Source organism: Elgaria multicarinata, chromosome 11, assembly GCF_023053635.1.
Source record: "Elgaria multicarinata webbii isolate HBS135686 ecotype San Diego chromosome 11, rElgMul1.1.pri, whole genome shotgun sequence".
NCBI lineage: Eukaryota > Metazoa > Chordata > Lepidosauria > Squamata > Anguidae > Elgaria > Elgaria multicarinata.
This window is the reverse complement of record NC_086181.1, coordinates 14618948-14639520: the sequence shown is the minus strand read 5'-3', so window position 1 is coordinate 14639520 and position 20573 is coordinate 14618948. Positions and strand designations below refer to the sequence as shown.

The following is a 20573-nucleotide window of genomic DNA, read 5'->3' as shown; positions in this document are numbered from 1 at the left end:
GGAACAACTCAACACAAGTACGTGGGCCCTCCTCTACAAACAGAGATATCTCTGTTGGCGATGGACAGATAGAGACAACTAAACACTGTGTGTGTGTTGACATAGATGTTTGGACACTCTCCCCTCCAAATTCTCCTTGTTTGAATAAGCGTCCAAAATGGTAAATTTATATTGTTGTAATTTGGGGGTAGGGGTTTGACATTATTCCCAGTTAGATACTCTGGCAGGCTGTTAGAAATACAAGGTGTAAAGTCCTGAATTTGGGGTAAAGGTGTTTTCTGATCCATCAACAAGGTGTAACACTGAGTTCTGCGAAAGCCCCCACCCCTCAAAAAAATGTTTCGGATTTCAACATAAAATGTTTGATGTTTTGAAATGCCAGATTCGCAAGGGTTGCATGTTCAATCCCATGTGAGATTTGGGCAAATAGTTTTGGCTCCCAAATTCAGTGCGTTGTCATATCCCATTTCTTTTGATATCCTGGTGCCCTCCCAATCCCGAAACAACCTCCCTCCTACAGATCCCCCTCATGTATGTGCTCAAACCTACACACATATCTCAGCCATGCACACAGAGCACGAACCTTTTGCCTTCACGCATATAAATGTGAGCACACCCACATAACCAACTACACCCTAAACTTAGCCACCTACACAAATACTCTCCTCAAATTCTTTGCCATCTCACAACTGTGGCCGTCCCGCATCCCTATGCTGCTCACAAACAGTGTACGCACAGAAAACTCGGCAAGGGCAAATCCCTCCCGCATCTCAGTGCGCACCCACAAACCTCAGGTCGCATTCAAAGATTTAGCAAGTGCATGGGAAAAGCCCCCACCTATTTGCATAGTTGCAAAGAGAAGCAGATTGCAGATACTTGGAAATACAGGTCTGGCTATTTGTGAGCTTGAGGATTCAATGCTCCCAATGAATCACAGAAAGGATCGCTGTTTATTGCATAAAGATACCATTCCTTGAAGTGTGGGTGCATTGGTGTATTGCACACCTACACACGGAATACTCCTTCCAAACTATAGATACCCAGATGACGACAACACACGCTGGCTCGTAGGAACAGGTAGGCCACGGGCCAAAATAATAATGTCATTAACAAATGAACGATGATTTTAAAAAAATCAGGGTGGGGGAGGACAGAAGTTCATTGCATATATTTCGATTTCCACTTTTTGAGGCAGTGGGTGCTTCCCAATCCTCAAAGCATTTGCCCTCTCAAAATGCAAGCTACATGCAACGCTGAACGTGTTCAAGTTGTGCAAATGTTTCTGCAACAGCAAGTGGCAGCTGCTTGACAGCGGGGTCAGGATCAGGATCAATTTAACCCTTTCTGTCTGCTGAGGTCTCAATTACCCCCCCCCACACACACACACACGAAGCTGTTATTTGCATCAGGAGGAAAACTCATATTAGCACCAATGTCCCTGAAAGGTGGCCATTTCAAGATCCAAGTTTGAATCCTTGTTGAATCGGGGGCACACTGGGTGGCTTTGGAAAAGTTGTTTATCTTAGACTTTCCTCCCTCTCCCCCCCCCCTATAAAAGACTTGCTGGAGCCTAAATCCACAGAGAAGCAGGGAATTTGAACTTATGCCTCCAGCCCCTGCAGCATTCACTGACGTTCCTGTACTGCAAGGGTCCCCAACCTCTTTGGTCCTGGGGGCACATTGGGAATTCGGGAAACTACTGTGGCTACCATCACAAAACAGCTCCCATGAAAGATGTGGCACATAATGGCTGTTGTGGGGATAATTAAGAGGTGGAGGAGAGAGAAATAGTCAGGGTAGAGGCTGGGAAGGAGGAGGAAAATGGCAAGGGTTGCTTCTTGGCTCACCTAATCTTCTTCTGCCTCCACAGACCTTCCCCCCTCCTCTCTCTCCACTCCTATCCTCTACCCTTGCGATTTCTCTCCTTTCCCCATCCCTAGCCTCGCTCTTTCTCTCCCCTCCATCCCTTAGCCTTGCTTTCGCTTCCTGCCCACTGATCAGTGGCAGCTCCAGGAACAGGAAGGAGAACCTGGATCCACAACGTTTTTCAATTTATGGGGAGGGGGAATGCTTGAAGGGGGCAGGGAGTGAAGAGCATTCTGGGCACCACATTGTGGACCCTTGAGAACCAACGTGCAGTGTTGCAGCCCCTTCTTATGCCTGCTTACTTAGAAGAGGTTGCACTCCCTCTGAAAGATCATGGCTGTAGTTTGGGGACAGTCTTAGATCCATCATTGTCTCGGGAGGCCCAAGGGGCCATTGCGGCTTGGAGCCTTTTACCAGCTTCGGCGGGTTCACCAGCTATGGCCTCTTCTGGACAGGGATAGCTTGGCCATGGTGGTACAAGCGTTAGTTACCTTATGCACTCTATGTGGGGCTGCCCTTAAGACTGCACCAGAAGCTGGAGCTAGTACAGAATGCAGCAGCTCGGCTGTTGTCGGGAGATACCCCCTTTCAGCGTGCAACTCCTTTGCTGAGGGAACTGCACTGGCTGCCTATTTACTGATGAGGTTTAAGGTTTTGGTACTAGTGTACGAAGCCCTAAACAACTTGGGACCATGATACTTGAGAGAGTGCCTTCTCCCTTACCAGCGCACCTGGTCACTGAGGTCGTCAGGGGGCATGCTCCTGGTGGTTCCACATGGACCTAGGCCTGATTGGAGTTCACCCAGAGAAGAGCCTTCAATGTGGTGGCCCCCTTCCTGTGGAACTCCCTGCCGCTGGAAGTCAGGCAGGCAGTGACACTGTGTTGCTTCCGGCATCTCCTGAAAACAGCTCTATTCCAGGAAGCCTTCCTTGACTTACCAGCATGGTTTTTTTTTTATTATTATTGCTGTTTTGTTTTTAAGCATAATTTTAATCGTGCTTTAATTTTTGTATCTTTTATTGTTTTGATTTTTAGGTTCTCTGCTCTGGAATCTGTTTCAGATATGGAATGGTATACAAATTCTGCAAATCAAACAATAAATGCTATAATAGAATGTGCAAATCTGTTTCAAAGAAAGTATGGATTTCAAAGTTTCCCTCTCTGTCTCAAAAGAGCACGGGCTTTAAAGTTTCCCTCTCCGAGGTCCTACCCACCAGCTGGCATGGAGCAGGGCTGTGCTTTGGGCAGGCCACAGGCCACAAAGCCTGAAAGGCACCTTCGCCCAGGTAAACAGAACAGGCCTCTTCACAGACACGTACAACAGCTTTCTCCCTTTCCAGTTTAGGCATCTGCCCCCCCCCACCCCATAACTCAGTAAATCCCTCCTCTAATCGGGGTGCGTGTGTATTTCTTTTTTGGGGGGGGGTGATCCAAAGACACCCTTGCTTCTGGCATCAACCTGGTCACCAAGGTGTTACATCCGTGCGCCCAGGAAGAGTAGGAGTGAGTGTGTCTCTGTGTGTGCCTGTGGGTTTTTGTTGATGTTTTTTGGTGGTGGTGGCTGCATTTATTTTCTCATCCGCTCTTTTAAAAAAAGAAGTATGGAGGGATAGAAAGACAGAGGCAGAAGGAGTGTGTGTGTGTGTGTGTGTAAGAGTCTGTTTTGCCTGCAAGGCAATATTTCTGGAGCCAATCGGAATGTAGTATCCACCCTTCTCTGCTCCCTAATTAAAGGGCTTAAGCAAGCTGGCTGGGTTGGATTTCTTACACATTTTCCCCGGAGGAGGACAGCAGCAGCAGCAGCAGCAGCAGCAGCTATTACTGGAGCAATGACGGTATAAGCCTACTCAAGAGGAGGAGGAGGAGGAAGAAGAAGAGGAGAGCAGGAGGTGGAGAGTACTTTGCACCCCCTCCCCCACCAAAATAATAATAACAATCATCTCTCTACCAGCAAGCCTTGCACATTTTGTTGTTAGGTTTCCTTGGCCAAGCGGTGGACCTTCCATTTGGTGGGGCTCCTCTCATCATGAGCGGATCCTTCGATAAGAAGATCACCAGCATCCTGACGGACATCTCCAGCTCGCTCAGCTGCCATGCGGCCACCAAGGACTCGCCGACTCTCCCGGAGTCGTCCATCACGGACCTGGGCTACTATAGCACCCCGCATAACCAGCACGAGTATTACCCGAGCCAACCTTACACGCAGCCGATGAATCACTATGCCTACCACCACCCCCAGTTTAACCTCAATGGGATCGGGGGCGCTGGGACGTTCTCCCCCAAATCTGATTACCCCTACAGCACCTCGTACAGGCAATATGGATCATTCCGGGATCAGCAGCTGCCCAGCCAAGAAACAGGTAAGGGCAGATATATACACATATATTTTAGTATGTGTGTGTGTGTGTGTGGTGAGCATCAAGGGTGTGAGTGATACGATTTGTGTTGTGGTAGGGGTTTCTTTTTTCTCTTTTCTGGGGCTCCAGAACCTCTTGAGATGTGGAGCTTCTCCTTCTCCCCTCTCCCCCTCCCCTCCCCGCTCTCTTGAATATATTATTTTTAGCTGTCGAGGGACTGGTTTTCTTTGTTGATGCCTTCCCAGAAAGTATGGTTGAATCGGAAAAATCGGACACAGCTCCAGTTTGGATCTAACCCAGCCCCACATTCTGGAGGATGACTTGAACCATGAACTTCTTGGATGGGTCCCAACCGTGTCCTCTATCCTCTCCACCCCCTGCCCCACCGGACCCCGATTCCCTTAGGGGCTTGCTGTTGTTGTAGGCCTGTACAACTCTTGGACACATCGCTTTCCCCATCGATAAAGTTATCCTTCCGTAGCCACGGACTGAAACCGGGATTCTATTTTAGTGACGCCAGAAGCGCACACGCGCAACCTACCCACGACCCACGCACACGCGCGCGGGGGGAAATTGAGCGACAATCCAAACGTAGCAAAGGGAGAAAACTCCTTGCCAGCCGCTTTTTTCCGTCCCCCTGCAAAATTCAAGCTCCTCTACCTTGAAAGAGGCACGCGGAATTGGCTGGAGAGGAGACCCTTTCGCGGATATCAAAGTCGGCGGTGGAGCTGTGTGCAATGTTGGGTTCCTGGTGGGATTCTCCGAGGAGCCAATTAGGGCTGCAATCGCATGCCCGTTTACCTGGGAGCAAGCCCCCTTGAACTCATTGGGGCTTACTTCTGAGTAGACATGCCTCCGGTCGCGCTGTAAGAGTCCCACGAGTGCTGGTGGGTTACCTTTGCTCAGTTCCAGGGTGGCGATGGAAAAGTACCCGGTGCAAGCCTTCCCCCCCGCGATCCCTTTCTTCTGTGTACTTGGGAGATCAAAGTTCAGGTGTTCCAAGATTTAATCCATGCACCCGTCTTCTTAAAAACGATGAACTGGTCGATGCGTTTAGATTACAGTTTGCAAAGTACATACCCAGGTTTCCTGTCGCACCAGTGCCTCGAATTCCTTCTTTTGTTCAAGGAAGACAAATCCGATCTTTTTTCTTGCAACCAAAACTTTTCGGCTGATTCTGTGATTTATTTATTTTTGGTGGAGGGTGGAGGCAAAATGAATATCCCCCCTTCCCCTCATTTTTTTTAATCCACAGTTTTGTTCTGAGACCGTCTCTCCCCATAGTTTTTTTTACATGTTTATTTTTCTGCGAGTAGCTCTTTCGCTCCCACTTTCACCCGCCCCCAAAACAGGCCTGCAGATTTTGCTTTCCCCCCTTCTGAAACCTTGAGACACACGCAGTTCATGTTTCGAGGTAGTAGGGACTCTCGATGTGGTTTTGCTGACTAAAAACAAAACAAACAAAAAATAGGAAAGGAAGCAAAATAAAACTGAAAGACTGAAAGGCGAAAAGCTAGCAATCAGAAGCTAGCAAGTTTCTTTATTAAAGTAAAACCATGAAAGCCAAAAACAGCAGTTCTGGAGAGGGGGGACTCCACTGAAGGCAGTAGGATTTGCTTCCAAGGAATTGGGTTTAAGACTGAGGTGTAAAGGTGAGAAAAGTTTCAGACAAAACTGAGCATGTAGATTTTGTACGTTGAGAGTCCAAAGATGCTGGCTGCCCGTTTGAGGCCTAGAATTCACGCCCGCACTCCCCACAAATATTTCAGGAAGGGAACATGGGGGTTGTGTGGTTCCGACTGTCCCCACGTAACCGGACAATGCTTCCTGCCAAGGAGAGAGAGAGAGAGAGAGAGAGAGAGAGAGAGAGAGAGAGAGAGATTACATCAGGAATCTAGTGGGACAGAGAAATAAGGAAGACACGTTTTTTTGTAATTTTTGTTAAGGCGAGCTAGGTCAAAATGGAAGAGCGAAGGAGTTGGATTTTGTGAGCCTGGAGTTTTGAAACGAAGCAAGGCTGAACCCAGCAGCGTTCCCCAGTTTAACTGGGAATTATAATGTTAAAAACTTTAGGTAAAAAAAATAAAGAGAACTGGATAGAGGAGGGAATCTGAAAACAAAAGGCTGTATAATAATAAAATAGAAGTAGTCGGAGAGTTGAGCCAAGCGAAGGAAAAACTGAAAAAGAAAACTATCAAGTAGGAAACTGATCAAATATGGAAGGTTTAATTATTTTCTGATCTTTTCTTTTTATTGGAATTCTACCCGCTCCCAGTCGTCCTCTGAGTAGGAAGCTACAGACTGCCTGAACCTCTTCTTCTTTTCCAATATTCCTGGGCAACTCCATAATTGATTCTGTCACCTGCCAATAAAACGATTGTTGGATTGAACAACAATTTGAGGTACAAATTCCAGAGAGGTGAATTGACTGGTCAAGCCAATGCACATTCAAGCAACACTATGTGGCAATCCCAAACACATACCCATGGAGTAAGTCCGTTGGATTCAATGGGGCTTACTTCTGAGTAGACATGCATAGGATCCTTGCACTGTGTGTCTCTTTCTCCCATGAAACGTTCCAGATAAACCATCAATCCCAGATTCTACCCACCCCCCAGATCTGGTACTAAACTATGTTGATTATAAGGGCTGAGAACAGGTGAGGTGATGGGTCGGAGTTACATGTCTGTGTCAAGCGCCTAACACCTTGTTGGTACCATAGAAATGTTAACCAAAAGTAGCTGTTGATGGAGGTCTGTGCGAAAGGTTTTTGAGGTCTTGGGTCATCTGGACATGCTGGTGTGGTCCATATTACTGGGAGCTGTTGGGGGCATTAGATGTGCAACTTGGGGCACAGAAGTTACACAGCAGAGCAAAATAATAATAAAAAAGATCCCATCCGGAGATTGCCATTATTTTGGAGTTACAGGGTTGGACCCTGCTCTTGTCATTCTTAAAATATAGATCCATTGAAATAAAGGGGTCTTAAGTTAGTCCTGACTAATTTATCATTGATTTCAGTGGATCTACTCTAAGTAGCAATAAATCTGGATCCAACTCATGGTAAACTGACATTCTCAATAGAATGGCTCCTTTGTAGATCTAATGAAATGGATCTATTGTTCTCAATATTAGGGTTTCATTCATTCTCCTTTACAGCAAATAGGGACTGGAAATTTGGATCTTTCTGCTGAAACATAGTTTGGCCTTTTAAATTGATATGGAACATCACATTGCAGAAAAGCAAGAGCCCAAGAACCCTCTGCGATTTCTTTTCTAGCGTTGACCCAACATTTCACTATAATTCTTAACTCTAATATTGTTTTTCCATCCTTTCCCTCCCCTGGTTTATCCCTTCTTCCCACTTCCTATCCTGCCTCTCCAGTTTCGGTGAAAGAAGAACCCGAACCAGAAGTGCGGATGGTCAATGGAAAACCCAAAAAGATCCGAAAGCCGCGCACGATTTATTCCAGCTACCAGCTGGCAGCCTTGCAAAGGAGATTCCAGAAGGCGCAATACCTGGCTCTGCCAGAGAGGGCAGAGTTGGCCGCACAGCTTGGACTGACCCAGACTCAGGTAGATTTTCAGAAACAAACCAAGAAGCGAACACACAGATCTGTTTAGCTTTCTGCTTTTGTTTAGGAAAATGGGAGTGCGAGAGTTGTTGAACTTAGGGGGCCTAGAAGGTGGTTCAGAAAAACCCTCCAGGACAGGGGAAACACAGTGTTGTGTATATAGCCTAGGAAAACAAGAGAACAATTATTCCAGGTGCTTGGATGCTTTTGGTTGATGTGCAGATGAGCCTTTATTTTTGATTTGAGGGTTACCTTTGGGTTTCCAACCTGGTTGAGTCCAGATCAAAGAATACAGAGGAGATTCCTGCAGCTAAACATCTGAGCAGATGTTTTGAACCTCCGTGCGAAATTAACCTACCAAGTCTTATTATTATTATTTTTACTCCTCTCTCCACTCCTCTTATCACTAGCTCCCTGTCTCCCCAACAATTCCTGTTCTTAGGTATATGTGAGGGGAGGCAGGGAGTTCACCCACCACCAAATCAGCCTATCACTTCTCTCTCTTGGTTGCTGCATGGATTGTCAGGTTCCAGGAGCGCCCTTTTCAGCCTCAGCAGTTGTAGTGCTTGTGTGCATTCCGTGACATCATTCACAGCAAGGGCTTGGGATGGAGGGGATCAGCTTGAGGTGACAAAATCTCGCTTATGACACCATAAGAGAGACAGACGGAGGGTGTATTTTATGAAAGCAGTTGTTACAGGTGGGAAATGGAAAGCGTGTTTTGTCATTGATATTTGTCATTGATAATTTTTGTGAACCGCCCAGAGAGCTTCGGCTATTGGGCGGTATAAAAATGTAATAAATAAATAAATTGATATAGGTGATCCCAATAGTGAGCAATCTGAGAGCATAAATACGAAGGCGCCAAATCTCTTTCCCTGCCCCCATCTCTCAGTTGCTGCTGCCGCCGCCTACTCATAGCTGGCTGAGGCCCAAAGATAGGTATGCTGACTGCCCAGAGAGGCAGAGGAGAATTGCTGCAGGAAACCTGTGGGTGGGGCAACGCAGCTTATGTGTTTTGGCAGCTTCCTTCCTTCCTTCTTCTTCTTCTTCTCCCTCCCCCGAAGCCAAGTGAGTTTAGGCTAAGAGCGATGGTGACTGTGAAGAGGAAATTGTCTGGGGTGGTAGCAGGAGGGGGGCCTTTCTGCTAGTCTCTAGATGGACACAAGCGAGTGGTAGACCCACTGGTGATTGCAGGCCTGAATTCGTCTATGAGCTGTTAGTTGCTACTGAACAACAGAATATTCCCAATGTTTGTCATTCCTAGATCGTTTCAAATGCTTCATTCCTTTTGTTCGTCATCACGATTCCCATTTTACAGGGTAGGGGAGCTAAAATTTAGAGCAGGGGTGGGCAACTCGTGGCCCTCTGGATGTTTGGGCTTACAACTCCCATCATGCCTCACCACTGGCTGGCAAGGACTCGCGGAAGTTGTAGGCCTAAACATCTGGAGGACCACAAGTTGCCCAGTTCTGGTTTAGAGACAGCTGGGGTGGCCAGATGCAAAAGAGGACAGGGTTCCTCCATCTTTTAATAGTTGTGTAGAAGAGGGTTGTTGTTGTTGTTGTTTTGTTTGTTTTTTGCAGGACAAGCTGCACCTGCTGAAAAGGTGCAGGAGCCCTGTCCTCTTTTGCATTTGGCCACCCTAAGTCACCCAAGTGAGGCTAAGATGAGATTGGATCCACCAGTATTCCAGTTCATCAATCTATCCAGAAGAGTCTACTACTGAGTAGACCAGCCTTCCCCAATGGCTAGCTATGCTGGTCTACTCAGTAGTAGACTCTACAGGAAATTTGGGGATTGCAGTGGAATACAACTGGAAGGGGCCAGGTTAGGGAACACTGGAGTAGACTGTAGTAACAGTTGTGTAGATCTTATTCTAGGCAAACTGTCCTTAGATCATGAAAATCAAAAATAGAAATGGTGGAGGAATTATACGGCTGCATCTAATTTGTTCATTGGAGCTGTATTTTTCTCCTTCTTACTGCTCCACAGTAAAGCTGCTATCCTCTGTAGGATGTCTGAGACACATATAGTGGATCAAGCCGCACAGCTAAAAACTTATTCTCACTTATCTGGGTACCAGTCCCATTGAACTCATTGGGAGTGATTTCCAAGTAAATATGGGTAGGATCAGACTGTAAATATTCCTAATTTTCTTGGATTTTTCTCATATGAGTGAAACTACTGTGGAAGGGGGATAAAAAAATTTTTTAATGGTGCCACCCATTTCCTTGGGCAAAAGTATCTCCTTGTAGAATTAAAGTGGTGGCGGGCAGAGACAAAATAGGAAAATGACTTTTAAAATATACCATCTAAAGCAGATCAAACCCCAATATTAACTATGGCTGCAACCCCATTGTGACCTCTCTTACTCAATGGGATTTACTCCTGAGTAGACATGTATGTTAGCCTGCAAATCTAAACAACATTACTAGCAAGTCAGTGCCACTAAAGAGAGTGGGACTCACTTCCAAATAAAGATGTATACTGTAAATTAAAATCTCAGCTAGCCATTGGGGCCAAACTAGAAAAGACATTGCCTTCCAGATTTATTTATTTTTTAATGTGTTAATAGCGGCCATTGAGGTCTGGTTTCAGATCAAGACCATGTAGGGTGACCATATGAAAAGGAGAACAGGGCTCCTGTATCTAACAGTTGTATTGAAAAGGGAATTTCAGCAGGTGTCATTTGTATATATGGAGAACCTGGTGAAATTCCCTCTTCATCACAACAGTTAAAGCTGCAAGACTATACTACAGTGACCAGATTTAAAAGAGGGCAGGGCACCTGCAGCTTTAACTGTTGTGATGAAGAGGGAATTTCACCAGGTTCCCCATGTATACAAATGACACCTGTTGAAATTCCCTTTTCTATGCAACTGTTAAAGACACAGGAGCCCTGTCCTCCTTTTCATATGGTCACCCTAAGACCATGACCCTGGGGGAGATAGATTAACCCTTTGTTTGAAACCTTCCCCGCCCCCAAACAAACACAATGTTCCCCCTCCTCTTTGTCCCATGGGGCAAAACATACAGGCCCCTTATGACACGCCAGTGGGGTTTATTTATTTATTTGTGAGGGTGGAGATGACTGAGAAAGGTATTTTAATCAGGATAGGAAAGGGTTACTCCCCCCACAATGGTATTGTTCCAGTCTGAATCCAGAGCTGGTTTCTCAGCTCAGAGCTGGTTTCTTTTAAAAACGTTTTTAAAAATGCAGCCTATACTATTCCCAGATGATCACAAGCCAAGTCACAGATCATCTCCCAAGCCTTATCAAGTTTGGCTACAACCCAAACAAGACATGTTTTCTGATGTTTCGACCGGGAAGGGGGGTGGATTGGCAGGTTTCCAGAGCAAGGTAAGCCTCTCTACCTGTCCTTGCTGAATGGAACCCAAAGTCTCTTAAAGATGGCGATCAGTGGGAAGGAGACCATTGTTCACGCAAGACAGGAAGCCAACTTTTATCATCTCAAGGAGGGGTGGGCAGGCTTCAGGCTTGTTGGATCTACTTTATTTTATTACTAGTACCCCCAAGACCTGTGAATCAGAGCCAGGTGAAAAAGTCATATCCTCGGAATTAAAGGAGAAGGGGGCCTCTGAGTTTGTTCTCAGGCTCTATGTTTAGAACCTGAACTGAGATCATGGCCTCGTGACCCCCAGCTTTCTTCATTTTAAAAGCCTAATTTGGGGAGAGGGAATGCTATTTGTGGTTGCTAAGCTATTGGTAGTCAGAAACTGTTGCCAACTTACTGCAAATCATCCAGAGATCTATTAATAGTTTCCAATCAACTTTCTGCCTACACCTGATCTAAAGGACTTTTGATGTCCATTCTTAGCCCTTCTTGATGTCTTCTCATGCGGAGCTTGTGTGGTTTTTCTAAAGTCTGAATGGGTATGTTAAGGAGAGCTGGTGAGGTTCCTCTGGAGTTGGACTCAATAGCTTTGGAGATCTTTCCCATATAACACACCAGTTTATATCAGAGAGGAATAATAGACAAGGTACGAACATCAAGTAGTTCTTAACAAGTTTGGGAGACAAAATAAAGGTGCAGGGGATGGAAATGCAGCTTTGACAGATGTCAAGGTTTATTTGGGCAGTGTTGGATAAAACTTGACTGCATTATCTTAGTGTGAGCCAAAGTTCATTAGGGCTGGTTTTCCTTCCAGGGCTCAGCCTTAAGACTCATGAAGACCGAATGAAAAGAAACCTTACCACTAGTAATTTTCTGCATACCGCTCTCATATATCTGAAGTTAGAAGACAGGCTTTGCATGTCAGAGGTTTGACTTTGAATTCGGTCCCTTTTCTCACCACCACCCCACAACGAACTACTGTCTAGCAAGATTTGGTTGCATCAACACCCCTCCAAAGTTGAAAGATGCTTGAAACTTATTTCCTAACCCTTTTCCATCCTGAACAAACATGCTTGGAAATAAGTCTTGTTGATTTATTCCACTGAAACTCAGCAGCATGGCTCTATACATGTTTACCCAGAAGGAATCCTGGTTGGGTTGTATCCAGATTTAGGCTTCATCTACACTAAGCAGGATATTGCACAATGCACTTTGGAAGTGGTATGAAAGTGGTATATAAAAGGCAGGAGCCACACCAAGCAGGATATAGTAGTATGAAAGCTGGATATGGTATCTGTCAATGGGCCCCAACAGCTGTCAGTGCACTTCAATACCACTATAATGCAGTAGTGTGACTCCTGCTTTTTATATACCACTTTCATACTGCTTTCATAGTGGAATATCCTGCTTGGTGTAGATGAGGCCTTAGTCATCTTACAGTAGACCCTTTAAAATCCATGGTAGTTAAGTAAGTCATGACAAATGTAAGTCCCATTGATTTCAGTGGGTCTACTCTAAGCATGACTAAGTCTGGATCTAGCCCATTGTGTTCAACGGGGCTTATTCCCAACTACAAACATTTCCAAGTAAAAGGTTAAGAGAGGAGTTTGAATGGTTTCATTTGATTGTTCCATTTAAGAAGGATTCTTGGCCCTTTTAAATCAGGGTGGAGGTCCTGTGGCTCTCCAGATGTTGTTGGACTCCAAGTCCCATTAGTCCCAATGGTCAGGGATGATGGGAGTTATAGTCCAACAACAGCTGGAGGGTCAAAGGACCCCCACCTCAGTTTTAAATACAGTGTAATAGAGTACATACTGGCAAATTCATAAAACTGCCTGTAGATAGTTCATCTCCTTGTCCAGCTCTTTACTGAGAGAGGAGGGATCGTGCAAACCCCTCACATAAACGGAGGAGAATTCTGCCAAGTTCTCTCTCCCATGAAAGATTCAACCCCAGAAGCTATTTGACCCAATTACTCCCACTGCAATTTGGGGCGGCAGAAGCAGGAGGACGTAATAGCAATAGTGCAACTTCCGCTGTTTACACCAAGCCCTGATTGGAAGGCCACAGTATCTAGGTGGGGGAAACAGAGAGATGTGAAGAGCTGGCATCTGTCTCTCGGGTTTGACCACAGCGATGGGTTTCTTTCATCTTCCTCGTTGATCAGGGCTCAGCCCTGAAATTGTTTTTCCTTTTCCAACTCCTGTTCTAGAATGAATAGACTAGGCATAAAGACTCCTGGGCATGTGCAGAGTGCTTTCCTGTCACCACAGAGTGTCCATGCTGCTTCCCCATTACAAACTTTTAGGATGAAAGAGACCAGGCAGGTTGGAGTTGCGGCACTTCTCTCAAAACAAGATAAAAAATAAGGACATGGATGTTTATTCACATTAAACAAAATTTGAGGGAACTAAAATTTGGGACTCTGTATTAAAACATTCGGGTGATCCTATAAAATACTAACCCACCGTATCCAATCCAATGCACTTTTTATTTTGTATTTGTTTAAGTCGAACAGCATCTGTAACTGGAAGTATGGTCAAAATGTTTGAATTGGGAGAATATAAACGTTGAGTTCTTTTAAGTGGGCTCCGGCTGGCTGGCAGACTTTGCTTCCTGTGTTTCAAGTGTGGTTGTGGTACCTCCCACGCTCAGACACGGAGGCTGCTTGTTTGTCTTCTCCTTACATACGCCTTCCCTCTTAAGCAGGTCAGTGAGGGAGTGTTAAAGAAGCCAGGATGGAATGCAAAGCTGGCCAAAGGCACTGACGACAACAAGGCGTCTTAATTGCTTTGATCTAAATAAGGCAATGGGCTGGCGTGCTTCCGGGTCCTGAGAGGCCTAGAGCCTTGCGTGGCGGTGGTCACCTGAGAACAACCTGCAGAATGTTCCCAGGATGGGTGGATGAGTTTGAGCTCATGTTGGCACTGCCAGCTCCATGATGGTCAGGAAGGAATCCCCCCTCCCCCAGGGTCGGATTGGCTAGTGACCGTGAGGTGTCTTTTGCAGGGTAGAGCTTGGATCATTTGCCTGAGTCATCTGAAGCGTCTTCTCTTTTCTGGCTGTATAGAATGGGTTTTGCTCACGTTCGCCACGTGGTAGTCAAGGCAGCAATTTCGTACACAGTCAGATTGACTTGTGACCAGAGGAAATGTTTGCCTTCTCCGGCAGGGTAGAGCTTGGCTTGCTTGCCTTAGTCATCTGGAGCAATTTTGCCCGGCATGTAGATGCTGATGCCCAATACGTGTTTGGGGATGAGATTGGGGACCTGTGGATGGGTGGTCCAAGATGGTCTAATATTTCATATCATTACATAGGTAGGCAGCATTCCTGACCTTTGGAGGTATTGGCAAGGGATTATGGGGGTTGAAGTCCAAAACATCTGGTGTGCTGTCTTCTATCCACCCTTGACTTAGACCAGCTTTCCCCAACCAGAAGCCCTCCAGATGTCGTTGGACTACAGCTCCCACAGTCCCTGACCAGTTGCCATGCAGGCTGGGGCTGATGGGAGCTGAAGACCAGGACATTTGCAGAGCACCAGATAAGGAAGGCTGACTTAGACCAAGAGAATGAAACGGTATAGAGTCTACCCAACTGAAACTCTGTAGCTGAAAGGCCAAATGTTGTTGTTGTCTCTCTCTCTAGATGTCGTAAGGATTTATGAGTTGGGAGTTTCTGGGCTATTTCCAAGGCTGAGAGGTATTTGTGATGAGAAGGGACCTCTTGAGTGTCTGATCATTTTAGGAAGCTTTTCTGAGCTGAGATGTTCCAAAATAAAGAATGTGTCTTATAATAGACCAGCCTTCTCCAATCGGGTGCTCTCTAGATGTGTTGTATAACAACTCCCATCAGCCCCAGCCAATTGCCGTGCTGGCTGGGGATGATTGGAGTTGTTATGCAACACATCTGGCAGGCATCTGGTTTAGGGAGGCTGAAATAGACTAACATACCATCAGAGTCTCTTCTGTTCTATAAAAAAACAGGCGATCTCAAAGGCTTGCACATTCTTTGTGATCTTTGAGTTGGCTTAATAAAGGTATTCAGCTCTTCTGAACTCTGTTCCATCGGAACTCTTCCAAAGGCAGATGTAACCCATCCCGTGAAAAAAACACCCATGACTGTTCTCTTTGGACATGAGGGGGAGCTGTTTCTTAATCTTGTCGGATTTCAGAAATAACTCCGGAAACGGAGTTGATCAGTTCGTCCTGGTCATTTTCTTTCTACTTTTCTTGTGTCTCCTTTCTGTCTTTATATACCCTCACTCACACTGACACTTAAACACTCAAAGTGATTTAGCATAATTCCTCCCTTCACCAACCTCCTTCGTTGTCAGTGTTGGTCTTCTAAGGGTGCAATCAGAAAAAAGGCCTACGTCTCACAGCATTCCCCAGCCAGCCTCTTTATGCTGGGAGACGTAGGCTATTTTTCTGCCTAAACATGCATAGGATTGCACGCTAAACTGGTATACCGTTTGGGGCATGAGCCACAGTTCCCTTGTGCAGGCATCCTATGGAGCTCCCCAGGAGAATGTCCTGGCACACTGTTTCTGCGGTCGTGATCTGAAAGAAGCAGCCCCTTTCAAAGGCACGTGCTCAAGAATCACTGCAGGGCTGCACCCCACGTGTCCGTATTCTCACCGATACAAACTCTAAAACCAACAACGAGCCTTGAGGCTCCTTAAAGGCTAACCCGTTTATTCTGGCATCCACTTTCGTGGTCTCTAACCCCACTTTGTCGGATGCGTGGACCATGACAGAGAGGTTGAGGTTGACATAAATACAGTACATACGGTGGCCCGGTACAGTAGCACCCTTTCCGCTTGAATGCAAGCTGCCTTCGCGAGAACTTTGACCCACTTTGGGGAGTCTGTTCAACCTTTTCTAACGTGCAAGACGTCATTTGCCTATTGAACTAATTGACAGGCAACCGATATTTCAGGCTACCATTTAGCAGTCCGTAGCAGCAAGGGCCTAGTTTCACAGCACCAGTCAGTAGCTCGGGAGAAGTTTCTCCCCCAACTCCAATACCTGGCTATTTCTCAATTATGCACAAAGCATTCCGAACTACTTCTAACCCTTCCTTCTTCCTTGTTTTGGCTACAAGGAATTTCTCCCTCTCTCCCCCTCTCTCCCTTGTCCTTCCTTCCTTCCTTCCTTCCTTCCTTCCTTCCTTCCTTCCTTCCTTCCTTCTTTGCCACCTGCCACCCACTTTCTTTCATCCTCCCTGGGCTCTTCCTCCGCAGTGGGGTGCGGAGGGCGTCACGCAGCCCTGCACCAGCGCTGTTGGAAAGAGTCCTCCTAGTCAGCCAGGCTGCCCAGCCCAGCCCTGCCCTATGTTTCATCATCGCGGCCCTCCCTAGCCCTGATGCTTTGGCAGTCAAAGGCAGGCTTGTAAAATGCTCCGAGCAAGCCAGATTTTGTGAAACAAAGACCCGCAGTGCCCCGTTTCGTTCGAGAAATAGGTCAGCCAGGCGATCCTTTGGAACAGGGGCGAGGAAGGTGGGCCCGCCACAGCTTGTCAGGGGATTGCAGCTCCCATCAACCCTGGTGAAGGATGATAGGAATTGAAGTCCAATGACACCTGGATCCCAGGGACACATTCCGCATCCCTGATTCTGAACACTGATGGATGTTGTACCTCTTCTCAAGTGGCGGAGGGGAGGCAAATGCATTTATCATGTCATTTTTGCCCTGCCCTTCCTCTGAGGATTTTGGAGAAGAGTGCATATTTCCTCACTCCGATGTTGTCCTCACAACAACCGTGTGAGGTAGGAAAAGCTGAGAGGGAGTGACTGGCCAATGGACGTCAGGACACCAAGCAAGCTTCAGGGCTGAGTCAGGATTTGAACTCACGTCTCCCTGCTCATAGCCTGGTATTCTATTCCAGCCTTTCCCAGCATGCTGCTCTCCAGATGTTTTGGATGACTCCCATCAGCTCCTGCAAGCATAACCAGTGCTCAGGAATACTGGGAGGCCACATCTACACCAAGCAGGATATGACACTCTGAAAATGGTTTGAAAATGGCATATGGAGTGTGTCGTGGGCCCCGACAGTTGTCACTACTGTTATAAACTGTTTTAAAGCAGCAGTGCAGATCCTGCCAGAGTTATAGTTCAAGACATGTGGAGGGCACCAGGCTGCCCAAGACTGTTCCATTCACTGCATCGAGGGTGACCATATGGAAAGGAGGACAGGGCTCCTGCATCTTTAACGGTTGTATTGAAAAGGGGATTTCAGCAGGTGTCATTTGTAAGCAGGCAGCACCTGGTGAAATTCCCTCTTCCTCATAACAGTTAAAGCTGCAGGAACCCTGCCCTCTGTTGTATCTGTTCATGCTAGGCAGGGCTACTGCAGCTTTAACTGTTGTGATGAAGAGGAAATTTCACCAGGTTCCCCATGTATATAAATGACACTTGCTGAAATTCCCTTTTCTATACAACTGTTAAAGATACAGGAGCCCTGTCCTCCTTTCCATATGGTCACCCTACTGTATCACACTGAAAGTAGAGGAGCCTTTTTGTGGGGCTTTTGAGACCAGGACTGCCATCTTTTCTCCTGGCAGGTTTCTGCAGCTTTAGTGGCCAAAAATGCAGACAGGTGCAGCTCTCCTCTTCAGTTGGATCCAGTCTTAGTCTCACGAGATACAGCCCAGTGGTATACTTCAGTCTCATTGATTCCAATGGGTCTGTTCTACATATGGCTATGTCTAGATCCAACCCATTATCTCTGCTGTCTTAAAGAGGACTTCATGTGAAGAGGGAATAATCTACATAACTCCCTTTAAAGAGGGTCATACACCACTAGTTCACCTGAAAGGTGTGCTTTAACTGAACATTATGATGGCTCTAACCATCTTTTCCATGGTGCTTCCTGACCAAGAGTGACTTCCTCTTTGAACTTAATTTTAGTTCTAAAAGGGTGGTGGGGAGAGAGGGATATACGCTCTCAGACCTGGAGACCCTTGCCCTCTAACGCCAGATATGTGGGGTTACTCAAAGCAGGAACTCTACACATGCTCAGAGGCACAAATACAATATTTCTCTGCATCTTCCAGCATTGTGATTGGGCACTGCATGCAGATATCAAGGTAGAAACCCATTTCATTTCATGGTTTTCATTTCTATACTGCCCAGTAGCCAAAGCTGTCTGGGCAGTTCACAAATTACAGTCCAAAAATACAGCCCTTAATGAAAATGTAATGTTTGATATAGCTTAAAAAATTACAATAAGATACCTGGACATGATAAAAACAATGGAGGTGTCCATTTTTAGGACATCATCTAGAAGAACTTGCCTTCCCAACCTCTTGTGCTCCAGATGTGTTGGACTACATTTCCCAGCATGCCTCAACCAGCAGCAGCGGGCTGCCCATCACATGTGCAAGGTGTGGTCTGATGGCCTCTTAGCAGCATTGGAGGTTCTAGGCCTACTAGCAAGCTCCAGAATAATCTGGCTGGCCATATTGCACATGAAACACCCAGTCCCCATCTTTTTGGAGGGCAACTCCTCATGCCACCCAAAAAGCTTTTCCCCAAATTCATGGGTGCTTCCATAGCCAGTCTCTAGAACTGCAGTTAAGACGAGAAAAAAGAAGCCAACCTTAGGCATGAAAAAGTCTTTTTGAACTGGAGCCCTCACAGTTAATGAGTTGGATCTAGTTTTTGACATTCGAAACCAATGAGACCTAAGTGAGTCAGGGTGAACTTTAATCCCACTGATTTCAATGGGTCTGCTCTAAATATGACAAAACTTGGAGCCAGCCCATGATATAATTCAGATGATACCACATTGTCTTGGGTGCAATGGGATTCTTCTTTGCTGAGGATCAAACCGAGGACCTTCTGAACGCAAAGCAGGGCACTCTACCACTGAGCTCTTACCCTGGAACGGAGCAGTAACTATTCTCTCTATGCTGATGGGGGAAAGGTAGGAGCCCATGGAAGAGGTGTCCACCTTGGTGGGAAAAGGCATGGGCCAGTCAACCTTACTTCTACCCCACATCTGGTTTTCAATGCCAAACTCCCCAGATTCCACCCAGTCCTACAAACCTGTACATTCCACCCACACTTATTTGTTCTCTTTTCCTTCAGGTGAAAATCTGGTTCCAGAACCGAAGGTCCAAGTTCAAGAAGTTGTACAAGAATGGAGAAGTCCCCTTGGAACACAGCCCCAATAACAGTGACTCCATGGCGTGCAATTCTCCACCCTCTCCCACCCTCTGGGACAGTAACACCCACAACAACCCAGCGGCCAGGAGCCAGCTACCCCAGCCACTCGCCTACAACTCTCCACCCAGCTACCTGGAGGACCACAATACTTGGTACCATCATCAGAACCTGAGCGGGCCTCACATACAACAGCAAGGACCTCCGCCCACTTCTGGCTCGATGCATCACCCATCTCCGGGGCCTCCTCCCAATCCCGGAGCGGTGTATTAACCTCCTTTGCCTCCTTGATGAAACCAGTGGAGCAGGAAAAATGGAATGAGGGGGAGAGAGAGAGAGAGAGAGAGAGAAGGAGACAGAGAGGGAGAAACAGACAGACAGCAACAAGTCAAAACTCTTTGATGTGTTTCATAGGATTTGTACACATTCCACCCCATCTCAGGAACAACTGAACTGCGACAGGGTTAAGACATTTTTGACAGATCATCTAAAGACAGGAGAAAAGGGAAGGAAAAAGGTGGGTGGGAGGGAAGGGAACACGTTTGTGGTCCATCTTGTATCTCAATTGGTTTCGCCCAGAACTACATGACCAACCCTAACTTCCTGCAGGGTTTATCCATGGGCAGTTTCTTCCCCCATCACCACCGTCAGCTTTATTTGGAAGTCAGCGAGGCCCTGTTGGCTGCAGAAGAGCCAAGAGCCATACAAGTGCAACTCCGGGTTACCAAGAAGAAATTATACAACTGTTTTTCTTTATCCATCTCTCCTCTCGGCTGTGTTTAACCTGAGCAAAGTGGTTTGGAGAGGTCCTCCTTGGAGGAGGGTTCCGCAAGATTTGGCAGGACTTCAAGCACTCATCAGTGTCACCCGTGGCAGGAGTAGGATCGGTGTCGTTACTCAACCTTGCTGTCAGGAACGGGGAACAATCTTAGAAATCCCTATCTCTTTATTCCTACACGCCCTTTGGAAATAATATCCAGTTAAAACAACAAAGAGTCTTGTGGCACCATAAAGTCTAACAAAGTTTCTGGGGTAAAATCCAGGGCAATCTAGTACCTCTAGGTGGACTAAAACTTCCATAAGCTCCATCCATTGTGGCTAATGGTCAGTGATTATGGAACCTGTTGTTCAAAACGCCTGGAGGTCTCCAGGTTGCCTAACCCTGGCAGGAGCTTCTGTGGGCTATGGGCTTCCCCAGCCTAGAACACTTCAGGTTGTTGGACTACAACTCCCACCATCCCTGGCCAGCA

At 46.5% G+C, this 20573-nt stretch overlaps 1 protein-coding gene across 1 annotated transcript; it reads left to right on the top strand.

The window, feature by feature from the left end:
* The first annotated feature begins 3670 nt into the window (after positions 1 to 3670).
* On the top strand, positions 3671 to 19839 carry DLX3 (distal-less homeobox 3). Its single transcript, XM_063136487.1, has 3 exons — positions 3671 to 4227; positions 7610 to 7800; positions 19249 to 19839. The coding sequence occupies exons 1-3, from the start codon at positions 3894 to 3896 to the stop codon at positions 19594 to 19596; spliced, it is 873 nt and encodes a 290-aa protein (XP_062992557.1). The 5' UTR covers positions 3671 to 3893; the 3' UTR covers positions 19597 to 19839.
* Positions 19840 to 20573: the final 734 nt, after the last annotated feature.